This window comes from Eumetopias jubatus, unplaced genomic scaffold, assembly GCF_037043125.1.
Source record: "Eumetopias jubatus isolate StellerSeaLion01/CBP00866 unplaced genomic scaffold, mEumJub1_p1.0 scaffold_16, whole genome shotgun sequence".
Lineage (NCBI taxonomy): Eukaryota > Metazoa > Chordata > Mammalia > Carnivora > Otariidae > Eumetopias > Eumetopias jubatus.
Window position 1 is genome coordinate 66,722,142 of NW_028274822.1, and position 12,010 is coordinate 66,734,151.

The 12,010-nt window shown below is 57.5% G+C and overlaps 1 protein-coding gene across 2 annotated transcripts in view; it reads left to right on the forward strand.

Annotated features, from left to right (window-relative positions):
- PI4KA (phosphatidylinositol 4-kinase alpha) overlaps nt 1-10,826 on the forward strand; it is a 112,016-nt gene extending 101,190 nt beyond the window's left edge. For both annotated transcript variants that reach the window (XM_028094920.2, XM_028094918.2), the window contains 13 exons: nt 130-250; nt 1,851-1,980; nt 3,024-3,094; nt 4,544-4,616; nt 4,705-4,775; nt 5,777-5,886; nt 6,303-6,407; nt 6,505-6,630; nt 7,077-7,197; nt 7,690-7,849; nt 8,615-8,704; nt 9,214-9,297; nt 10,365-10,826. In XM_028094920.2, coding sequence (XP_027950721.1) covers nt 130-250; nt 1,851-1,980; nt 3,024-3,094; nt 4,544-4,616; nt 4,705-4,775; nt 5,777-5,886; nt 6,303-6,407; nt 6,505-6,630; nt 7,077-7,197; nt 7,690-7,849; nt 8,615-8,704; nt 9,214-9,297; nt 10,365-10,416 — 1,314 coding nt within the window. In that variant the 3' untranslated portion in view covers nt 10,417-10,826. The remainder of the gene's footprint in view (nt 1-129; nt 251-1,850; nt 1,981-3,023; nt 3,095-4,543; nt 4,617-4,704; nt 4,776-5,776; nt 5,887-6,302; nt 6,408-6,504; nt 6,631-7,076; nt 7,198-7,689; nt 7,850-8,614; nt 8,705-9,213; nt 9,298-10,364) is intronic.
- Nucleotides 10,827-12,010: the final 1,184 nt, after the last annotated feature.

Genomic DNA, 12,010 nt, shown 5'->3' on the forward strand with positions numbered 1-12,010 from the left:
TGGAAATCACTGGTCCTCACTTCTTGCTAGGTCTGCAAGTGCTGGGAGTCCACTCCTGCACTGGGTTAGAGTCTCCCTTAGTGGAGAGGTGTCCAGGCCTGGGCTGATGGTGACCCTGCTCTCCTATAGATGGGATATGTGCGAGAGTATATTCTGTGGGCAGCATCCAAATCCCAGCTTCTGGCACACCAATTTATCTGGAACATGAAAACTAACATCTATCTGGATGAAGAAGGGCACCAGAAAGACCGTGAGTATTTGTCACCTTCCCTCAGTCCTCACCCCCCTCCAAAGCCCTCCAGGGCCTGTGCTGCCCCAGCCCATCCCTCTGCTTCCCATCCTTTAGTGGGAACGCCTCATCTTTAACACCCAGCAGGAGCAGGACCCCCCTCCTTCATGAAGCCTTTGCTAACCTCACCTGCAGACACCCTGCCTACCCTGGCACCATCCTGCAGCTCCCCAAGCACATGTGAGAGCTTCTTCTCACCCTGCCCTTGACCTAGCAATTCCGTGTGGGGACGAGGCGGCAACCCAGGGTGAATGGTTCTCAAACAGAGCTTGTCCACATCTTCCCACCCTTAAAAACTAGTGAGGCCCCCAGAAGCTTTAGTTCTCAATATTAACCAGTGTTGGACAGTAAAACCAAGACATTTAAAAAAGATGAGCCTATTACATGTTAACATAAATAACATTTTTGTGAAAAATAATTGAAAAAGGAGAAAAGTGGTGTTCCTTTACAGTTTTGCAGATCTCTTTAATGTCTGTAATGTCATAACATCTTTCTGTAGTAAAAGACAGCAGGATTCCCATTCCACTTCTGCATTTAACCTGTTGGAAATATGCTGTTTTGGCTGAAGTCAATGCAGGGAATTCGGCTTCACGCAGACATGGAGCTGGAAAAGGAAGGAGGATTTTAGTCGTCTTTCTGGTCACTACAGATAGTCTCGGTTGATACTGCACCAAACACAAGTGATAGGTTCTTAATGATTAATTGTAACTTGGATTTGAACTCATGTCAGCGAGTTTCTCATGCTCTTTCTTTGAAGTCCATTGGTCTACCCAGTGCTCACACCCACCCCCACCCCCCGCAGGACTTCACAACATTAAAAATCACACGTGTGAATGCCCCACTGGTCTTACAAACCAGAAACATTTTCAAGTGCTGGGAAGCTGTCAAGTTCACAGTCACAGATGCAGGTTTCCCAAAACGTAGTCGTTTTCCTTAAATAGCAGATTCACCTTGGTCATTTTCAAGAAAATATACCTAAGTCCAAATAACTATATTTTTGTCCGTCGGTCACTCTTTTAAGTAAAAATGGTGTTCCCTGAAACAAGAAGTTAGTTCAGTTGGAAAATCCAACGCAAGGCGCTTTTCCTCGGGAGCCTGACAGCGCCTGTGTACTTCACACGTGGCCGACTGCTGCGTGACTTCCATGTCATCACACAGAGTATCAGAGAGATGTCTTCGGGGTAGAGTGTCATCAAATTAGTCCGTCCTTATCGCCTCACCAGGGACATTCTTAGTGACACTGGCTTTTGTTCACACCACGGGAGCAGAGCCATGAGGATCCAGTGACCACTAGCATCTTGGCCGACTGCTTGTGCCCAGCCTCGCAAGCATCTACACAGCAAGGAGGGCAAACAGCCTTTCAGTGTGGTTTTGACTGGGGGGTCTTGAAGGGTCCCAGGGACCCTCCAGGCAGCTACAGACCACACTCTCGGGGCAGCTGAGCTGGCCTCGGTTCTGGGGAACACCTGAACACCTGGACTGCACATCTGGCAAATGTGGGGTTTCCTTGAGGGCCTTCAGTGGCCCAGCTGCAGGCTCACCCTCTTGGTTTCTCTGTCAGCTGACATCGGCGACCTCTTGGAGCAGTTAGTAGAGGAGATCACTGGCTCCTTGTCGGGCCCAGCCAAGGACTTCTACCAGCGGGAATTTGATTTCTTTAACAAGATCACCAACGTGTCAGCCATCATCAAGTAAGTGGCATCTCAGTCCTGGCTCATGGGAATTGCCTGGAGGGCCCCCACTGATTCTTGAACAGCCAGGGTTGGGAATCTCTGCCCTGGCAAGTCAGGTCTCTTGGAAATAGAGCAAAATGCACAGCCATGCAAATTTCAGAAAACCTATCATAGTTTCCTTCTGGATAGTGTCCCGTAGTTTGAGGCCACTCTGCTCTCTCCAAGTGCTGAAGGGACCTAGGGTATTAGGAAAACCAAACTCCTTTGTAGCTCCCAGTGTCGTTTTACTGATTAACCTCCTGGGCTGTCCATGTGTGAGGGCTGACGCCATCCTTGGGCATTGGTGGCCCTGCCTGTTTGTGTGGGACGGGGCCCTGGAGTCATCAACTGGCCAAGGGCCTAGGGCAGGCCCCAGCAGGGGAGCACTGGCTGCCTGTCCTCCTGGGTGCCTTATTCCCCGGGCTGTCTCTGGTGCTCAGGCTTCTTTCACCTTGGTCACCAAGTGGCCTCGCCCATATGTCCTGAGGCCCTTTCCTGGGCCCAGTACTAAGTACAGTGGTGATACAGCAGCTTCTAGCCCACAGAGGCCTCAAGGGGTGGGAGGGGGCATTCTCTGGGTGTCCCGTCAGGCACCTGGTTCCACTCCACCCTGTCATCCTCATCCTACGGATGCAGGAGGTCAGAGGGGCCTGCCCAAGATCATGCTGCAAGTAAACAACAGGACCAGCACTTGAGCATAGGCCCCAGAGCCAGCTGTGTCCCCTTTGTGTCACTGACAGCAACATCACACACCACACACAAGTGAGGGGGAAGGACAGCCAGAAAACTCCACCTTAGTCCCCCAGGGGCCACGCGGCCCCTGATGAGTGTGGGGCAAGGATCCCTCAGAGTGGCCTCCCGGAAGAGCTGGGCCTCGCAGGGCCCTCAGTAGTAGCTAGAACTAAGAGGAAAAGAACTGAGAGGCAGGGCGGGCAGACGGGAGGGGCCCTGCACTGCCCCCAGAAACCCCAGAGGCCAGTTCCTGCAGTGACAAAGCAAAACATTTCTGTCCTGTTTCTCAGACCCTACCCTAAAGGCGACGAGAGAAAGAAGGCATGCTTGTCGGCTCTGTCTGAAGTGAAAGTGCAGCCGGGTGAGCAGGACCCACAGTTGGCTGATGAGCTGGGCTTCTTCCTGCAGGCGGGTAGGGCAGGCATGGGGCCCAGGGAGGTGGCCAGCCCACGTCAGCCTGGGCCCTGGGACACCCGGTACCCCTCTCCACACTCTGCCCCTGGTGAGCTGGGAGCCACTTCTCACCTGACACTCTTCATCTTCCTTGCTGCCTTCTATTTCTAAAAGCCCAGACACTGTCCTTGGCAGCTGTTATTCTAGAAGTTTCCTGAACTCCAGTGGAACAGGAGCAATGCAGGCTGCACAGACAGTGGGCATGAGTGGGGGTGTCACAGGTGTGCCGGGCCAAGGGTGCCTGTCCCCCAGAGGGGAAGTTGCTCCCTGGTGCCTACCAGCTATTGCCATGTGGGAATTTGAGCCCAGTGCAGCCAGCTCTGTGCTTTCTCAGGCTGGAAATCCAGACATCACAGGTCTCCATTTTTAACCATGGGTACAGGCTTATTTTTTCAAAACCCTGGCCGTCTTGTGCAAACATTCACACGGGCTGTCCTTGGTTCAGACTTTTCCTTGACTTGTGTTGAGCCCCCTAACCTGCCCAGTGCAAACAGCAGCTCAGCTTCTCAGAGAAGGCTTGACATCCACGTGGGGTCTCGTTTTCCCTGGTTCACATGTCCACGAGCCCCCAGCCCCCCACAGCCCATGCCACTGGGTCTTGTCCTGGAGGCACTGGGGAGCAGTAGATTGCACTTCTGAGAGAGCGGCTAGAGCCAGCCAGGGAAGGAGGATGTGAGCAGAGAGGGGGTGGCATGATCCTTCTGCCCTCCTTCCCCTGGCGACAAAGCCCAGCTGACCACACAGCAAGGCCTCACTTTGCTCCCCCGGAGCCCCAGCCCATCCTGTCTCAGGGCCCCTCCTGGAAGTCCGCACCCCAGTGGGGATCTCTCGCACTTCCCAGGCCACGTGCGCGCGCACACGCACACACACTCTCTCTCTCTCTCACGGTGGGGTGGGGGGTGGACTGCCAGATCCTTGACCAGGAATGGGCTTTCTCTTGTCCTCCCCACTTAATGTGTGTGCTGAAAAAAAGGAGTAAGAGTCAGTGGGGTGAATCCAAGAACCGAGGGGTTCCGGGTGCACAGAGGCAGGGTAGGAAGCTCCTGCGTGTGCCCTATGAGAGCAGGCAGCCCCACACCCCACACTGAGTGGCTGGTGGGGCTCTGAGGAGCAGCGTGCTAGGTCCATGAAGCTGAGGGTTGGTGCGTCCTCCTGGAGAAGTGTCTCCTGGGAGGTGGCAGCTCATTTGTTAGATCTCAGGAAGGACCCAGGGAAAGACCACAGATCAGGGAGGACAGACCCTTAACGGCCACAGAATAAGATGTTATCGGTGCCCCAGAGGAGGACCTAGAAGCCCCATCTGGGGGGAGGAGGTCACACTTGGGCTCCCTGTGACTTGCGCTCTGTCCCTGCACAGGCTGCTACCTGCCCAGCAACCCTGAGGCCATCGTACTGGACATCGACTACAAGTCCGGGACACCCATGCAGAGGTAAGAGGTGGCCTGCCGTCTGGCAGCTCCCTTACACCAGGTTCTCCTGCTCCAGCACCCGTGCCATGTTCCTTCTGTTGTTTTTCAGTGCCGCTAAAGCCCCATATCTGGCTAAATTTAAGGTGAAACGATGTGGAGTTAGTGAACTTGAAAAAGAAGGTCAGTGAAGAATCTCTGACACAGTTTGGGATCTAAGCGTTTTCCCTGGATGATGCCAGTTTCCCTGGGCGTGTTTAGTTTATGACCAGCTCCCTGTGAAAGGTGACGTCTCTCCGCTCTCGTCTGAGCCCCGGTTTAGGGACGGCATGACGCTGGTGTAGTGACAGAGAGCCCTGGAGGCCGGTCCCAGGTCAGCCATCGAGTGCAGGAGGCACCTTCCTGGGGCTGAGTGGCCCAGGGCTTCAGGGGGTGCCGTGCAAGCAACACAGAGATGGCCCCCCACAGTCCCGGAGGACTGAAGTGCGGCATCAGGCTGTCGGCATGCCTGTGCTCGTTCTGAAGGGCTGCGGGGGGAATCTGTTCCATGTCTTTCTCCCAGCTTCCCGGGCTCGCCGGCAAGCCTTGGCAATCCTCTGCGTCGCTCCCACCTCTGCCTCTGTCCTCACGAGGCTTTTTCCCTGTGTGCTCTGATAAGGGCCCACCCTAATCCTCATGAACTTGACTGTATGGGCAAAGATCCTATTTCCAAATAAGGTCAATTCTGTGGTTTTGAGTGGGCGTGAATTTTGGGGGGACACTAAACCCAAGTAGAGGGGGTGTGGCCCCCCTGCCAGTATGGGGACATGCCTTCCATGGCCTTCCTTGCACTCTGGCCCCCAAGTCCTCCCTGGCACCCTAGGGTGTAGACACACACACTCCTGCCCCCCCCAGCTCCCCAGTGCTGGTCCTGGGCACCCCTGGGCCCCCACTTCCAGTGAAAAGGGGGCTCTAGCTTCAGTTCCATTTAAGCCTAAACATTCTTTGGAAGAGACCCCAGGCCCTGTGGCTCCACCGACTGACGCCAGGTGTCTGCTGAGCCTCTTTGGCCTCCTTGGGGCTTTGCAGAGACACTCCCCAAGGTTCCTAGGGTTCTGGGCCTATGAGCAGGGCTTGCCCCGGCCCCCACAGACGGCCTCTCCCAGCCTCCAGTCTAATAGGCTGCCTCTCTGCCTCGTATGCAGGTCTGCGGTGCCGCTCAGACTCCGAGGACGAGTGTGGCATGCAGGAGGCTGACAGCCAAAAGATCTCATGGCAGGCAGCCATCTTCAAAGTGGGAGACGACTGCCGGCAGGTAGTGAGCGGCCGGGCCTGCCCTCCCCAAGGCACCTCGTGTGCGGAACCAGAGCTTGGCTTCCCACGTTGGGTGGAGGTGCCGCGGAGGAAATCGGGGCTTTCTGCCTAACCCAGGGACCTCTCCAGCAGCTCCCACCCACTGTCCCTCCCCTGCCACCCAGAGGGAACTGCCCTGGGAGGCAGGTGTCCCTGACTCGCATCCCCCACTGGACAGCACGGCCTCAGTTCAGCCCAGTGCCGGATGGTCCTGAGCCCGACCCAGCACGGTGTGCAGTGAGGCCAGACACTCCAGGCTCCTGCTCGGCCATGGCCTCCTTCCCTCCCTCCCTCCTCACTGGCAGGGCTGCTCGGGGTCAGGTGGACTAGAGCACAGGAGGCGGCCAACTGACCAGCGCATGCCTCCCTGGTCTCCAGGACATGCTGGCTCTGCAGATTATTGACCTTTTCAAGAACATCTTCCAGCTGGTTGGCCTGGACCTCTTCGTCTTCCCCTACCGTGTGGTGGCCACCGCTCCCGGGGTAAGTTCCCTGTGCAGGAGCCAGGGGGGAATCCCCCATGCCTCAGGCTGAGAAGAGCCCCGCCTGCAGGCCTCGGCATCTGGCCCTTCCTCCCCAGTGCGGAGTGATTGAGTGCATCCCTGACTGTACCTCTCGGGACCAGCTGGGCCGCCAGACAGACTTCGGCATGTATGACTACTTCACGCGCCAGTACGGGGACGAGTCAACCCTGGCCTTCCAGCAGGTGAGCGACAGGGCGGCGCCCAGACCCGAGATGGCCTGCACGTGCCATCCCGCCCACCCCCAGCACTGCCTGTGGGCCAGCACCCTGCTTCCCTCTTGCCCTGCTTTTCTGAGTCTTTCTACGTTTGGGGGTAAAACCAGGGTACCCCACAACCTTCCTTGGGATTCAAAGGAACCTCGAGATGGACTCCCCAGGAGAAAGCAAGTTCGTGGGGTGTGGGAGGAAGTGGTTGCTGCCCCTGCACCCCCAGATGCAGTCACTTGTCCTTTCTGTCTCCAAGATCTGGCTTGCTGATTTGGTGTCTGCCTCCAAGGCTGGGAACAAGAGCCCAGAGAACACCCCCAAGCCTCGGAGTCCCAGGCAGGGAGGCAGGAGAACTCCTGCAAGGCCCCGGGAGGTGCACCCCTTGGGGGCCATCCGTGAGCACCTGGGCTCTCTCCACGCAGGCGCGCTACAACTTTATCCGGAGCATGGCTGCCTACAGCCTACTGCTGTTCCTGCTGCAGATCAAGGACAGGCACAATGGGAACATCATGTTGGACAAGAAGGGCCACATCATCCACATCGGTCAGCCAGGCCCCAGCGCCACCCTCTTCCTCTCCCTTCACCCCCTAGAGCCTGGGGCAGGATAGCAGTCCCTACCCCACAGCAGAGCTAGGCATGCTGGGGTCACCCAGCCAGGAAGGGCCCGGGTCAGGTTTGAGTTCAGCTTTGGGGCCCAAGCTATTGGGCTTGGGGGGCTGAAGGGGCAAGTAGCAGCAGGACCGAAGGGCATGGAGTGCTCTGGGGTCAGAAACTAGAACCAGGCAGAGCATGGCTCACCCAGCCCTGGGGCCAGCCTCATTTCTGCTCCAGCCTGGCTCCCCACCTCCACTTCCTCTTTTGTCTCATGTCTGCTTGCCACCACCCACCCCCGCCATCCCCAGGAAAACATGGCCTGTGGCCAACTCACGGAGTGTGGGAGCCGGTGGCTTCAAGCCCTGGCTGAAGCATGCCCACATCTTGCCCTGGAACTTGGTCCTATCAAGAATGGCTTTGGGGGTTTTGGGGGTTTTGCAGACTTTGGCTTCATGTTCGAAAGCTCCCCGGGCGGCAACCTTGGCTGGGAACCAGACATCAAGCTGACCGACGAGATGGTGATGATCATGGGGGGCAAGATGGAGGCCACGCCCTTCAAGTGGTTCATGGAGATGTGTGTCCGTGGCTACCTGGCTGTGCGGTGAGCCCCAGGGAAGGGCCAGTGGGGGTACCAAGACCGTGGGGGAGGAAGGTGGGCAGGCTGGCACCGGTCCTGGTTGCCACTTAATCCCACAAGGCCAGCCTCCAGAGGTCCCATGGGACCTTCTCAGGCCCCTTTGTGGACAGAGAGGCTGCAGTTCAGAGAGAGCAAGGCAGGTGCTAGAGGCTGCCTGCTGGCCTGGGCAGCCCGGGCCTTGACTTCCTGTTGCTGCTCTGCCCACCTGCTCTGGGTGTCAGTGTCCCACCATGCTCTGTAGTCTCCTGGGTGTGGCTTGGCCTACCAGCACCTTGGGCTCCCCACTCTGAGCACCCCATTCATCCCTTCACCCAAGCCTGAGCATCCGCCGTCCCCCAGGCTGCACGCTGAAGACTTCCTTTCCTGGCTTCAGAGTGTCACGTGGCCAAAGCCACACAACAGCGTTGTGGCACCTGAACTCCAACCCCGAGTCTGTTGGAGTCTGCGTCACGCCCCCTTGCAGGGTCTGGCTGCGTTCGCAGTGCCCACCTGCACTTCCTCAGCCAGCCATAGAAACTGTGGCTGGGGGCCTGGGGTGGGCGGACCAAGGCACGTCGCTCAGCCAGGTCCAGGGTGTGTGAGCAGGCCCAGCCCGGCCACCGCAGGGGCTGCCCTGGTGAGCCACAGAGGTGCGGGGAAGTGGGCAGCTGTCCGGTGGGGGCTGCACCGCAGGACGGCGGGCAACGCCAGCCTGCTCAGGCCAGCCTCCTTCCCCTTCCTTCCCCGCAGGCCCTACATGGATGCGGTCGTCTCTCTGGTCACTCTCATGTTGGACACGGGCCTGCCCTGCTTCCGTGGCCAGACAATCAAGCTTTTGAAGTAGGTCCTGGGCACACGCACAGGCCATTTGGGGGGCAGTTGTCCCCTCCGGGTGAGAGCCTCCTGAGTGTTGGTGAATGCGATCATTATCAGTGCTCTCCTGGGAGCCCCAGAGCAGACCGTGTTCCTGGGTGAGACCCTGTCACCGCACTGGGGCTGCGGACATCCCAGGGTCCCTTCACTTCTCAAGGACGCAGGGCCAGCCCCTGCCTCCAGGTCTGAGGCTGCAGTGGCTTAGCCCCGGGTTGGTCCTCCCCCAGCCCTGGGGCCACGCAGCCCAGGAGGTGCTGGGGAAGGGGACAGGCCCCCCCAGGGCCAGCTGGGGACAGTGTCCCTGCCCCTCACAACTGTTCCCAAGAGGGAGCATTCCCTGGGCCAACCCTCACCTGAACAAATTCCCACAAATGCTACGTGCAGTCTTTTAGCAAGACCTCCACATCCCCACGGGGAGGGCAGCCTCGAGGGTGCGGTAGCTTCGGTGGCAGCCCTGACGTGGCCCTTGCCCCCAGGCACAGGTTCAGCCCCAACATGACTGAGAGAGAGGCTGCGAATTTCATCATGAAGGTCATTCAGAGCTGCTTCCTCAGCAACAGGTGAGCCACCTGCCACACACCAGTGTTCTCTGGGCACCTGCACAGGGCCACCACGCCCGGGCTGAGTGACGGGGATGCTGCTGTCCCAGGGGACTCTCTGTTCCACAGGACCTGAAGGGAGTCCTCGCAGAGTGATGGGGTACTGGGTTAGAGGGGCCAGGGATGTGCAGAGGGGAACACCCAACAGAAGCCTCAAGGCACGTTTCCCACGTGGGGCCCAAGCCCGTGAGGCCAAGTGAGCTGCAGGTGCAGAGGGCATGGGGCGTGGGGGCGGGGCACGGTGGGCACAGCCCAGCAGGCTGGGTGAGGGGCAGAAAGAGCTCCCCCCACCCCTGCTTCCCCACATCTTCCTCAGGCGGGGCAGGGCGGGACCAGGCCGGTTGGCCATTATGACAGGGGAGCCGGGAGAGGAGGTGGGGTCTGGTTCTGGAGGCAGAGCCCGAGCTGAGCACCTGGGTGGGAGTGGAGCTGAGCTTAGCCGCCCTGAGCCCCTGGAGGTGCAGACGCAGAATCTGAGAGGAACGCTGAGAGCCGCCCAGGGGCGGCCTGACAGGAGCAGAGAAACAGAAAGTAGCTCAAGGGCAAGCACGGAAACCCGACAGGAGGGGTTTAGAGGGCGGGTCAAGGGACGTCTCTTCTGATTGTTTTGTTGGCAGAGTAAGGCTTGTGCTGGGAGGTGTGATGCAGAGGACGATGGGGTCTCATTCGTGTGCCACGTGCAGGCGAGGGGCCGGAGTGGTGCCTGATATGGGGACAGCTCCTATCGATGGGCTCCCAGGCCCAGGGCCTCGGCCTAGGACAGAGGGCAGGCATTCGGCTGAGGAGGCCCGGCAGGAGACAGAGCAGAATGGGGCTCACACAGCCGTGGTCACTGGTGGGGGAAGGCGTGCGCCCTGGAAGAGGGGCTGGCAGGGAGGCCAGAGGGCCGGCCTGCTTACATCTGCACCTTCAGGGAGGGGAGGAGGGACACCTGCTCGGTGCAGCTTTCAGGCAGTCGTGAAGGACTCGGGGGTGAAGGGCCCCAGAACCAGATGGTCCTCCACAGCCTCCCTCCACTCTCCTTCCAGGAGCCGGACCTATGACATGATCCAGTACTATCAGAACGACATCCCCTACTGAGGGTGCGGCCAGACCAGCGGCGGCGGCCACCACCCCCCAAGCCGTCCCGCAGTCGTGGAGCCGAGCACGGCTCCACCCCGGCTGCTGCACGTGGTCAGAGGGGGTGAGCTGCCGGTAGCCCCGTCATTCCGTCCACTGGACTTGTTTTTATGGGACAAAAGTACAGCACGCAGAGCCTGGCAACCCGCTCCTTCCTGGCGTGACCCACGAGTGACATGCGAGGCTGAGGTGACAATCATCTGAGGACACTCTGCATGGGTGTGAACACTTCATTTGCACTGGACACATTCCCAACACATTCCCTACCTGTCTTATTGCATAGGTACATGAAGTATTTTCTTGTGTATAGAAAATTACATTCAACTTAAGATTTAACCAATGTGAACAAAATAAAACAACAAAAGTGTGGAGTCCAGGTGTACGTTCAGCCGAGGGGTGATTCCTGGATGTGCTGGGAAGGGAGCACGGCAGTACAGGGACGAGGGGGGCTCCTTGCGGCCAGCTGGGAAGCCTCTGGGGGGCCAGGGGCACTGCGAGTTAACACTGCTCTGTTGCAGCTCTCGTAGGGGCCCCCCGACTTTCCCATCTGTGTCTCTCTGTCTCTTGTCACCAGAGTGGGGCCCCCTGTCCTGCCTCTGCTCTGGGACTCCGAAACCTTCGTGCAGCCGTCTGCCCCCACCCCCTACGGCCTCTAGGACTTTCAGCAGACAGGAGGTAAAGACCCCAAACTAAAAAAGAAGGTGACATAGAGCAACTAGAAATAAGTCACTAAAGTTAAAAATGCAAAAGAGCAGTTACCGACCAACAAGAGAACAAAATTACCAAAAATGAAGAGAAAAGGGAAGTTGAAAGAGAAGCTCCAGTCAGCTTCTAGTGAGATTCCGGAGGTGATGAGAACCACACTCAGCTTCAGGAAGCACAGTTGAGTCCTGAGCGGTATAAATAGGAATATAAAAAAGAAGCCAAGGGGCGCCGGGGTGGCTCAGTCGGTTGAGCGTCCAACTCTTGGTTTTGGCTCAGGTCGTGATCTCAGGGTCCTGGGATCAAGCCCCGCATCCGGCTCTGCACTCAGTGGGGAGTCGGCTTGAGGATTCTCTCTCTTCTCCCTCTGCCCCTCCCCCTGCTCATGCTCTGTCTCTCTAAAATAAATAAATCTTTAAAAAAGCCAATATGTAAGTTAAAAAATCCAAAAGAAGGCAGGAAAGGAGGAAGAAACAACAGATGGGACAGAGTAATCCTGTGACAGCCGACTTCAGTCTAGTTGCCTCTTTAATTATGTTACATATCAACAGACTAACCACTGCAGTTAAATGCGGGATGGCAACGTGGATGAAGGACAAAGAAACGAGATGCTGAGAGAGAGGCACTTTGAATCTAAAGCCATAACGCTAAGGTGAAGAACACAGAGAAAAAAGGATTGACTGCCTGCAACTGTGTTAAGAGTTTATGAAGCAAAATTTGACAGAATTCAAAGAATTCCACGGTTAGAGCTGGGAATTTTAACAGCCCTCTCTCCACAGTTGATAGAACAACTGGAAAGAAAGTGAACGCAGGAGACCTGAACATCCAGCCACCTGCCTGACCTGACAGCCAT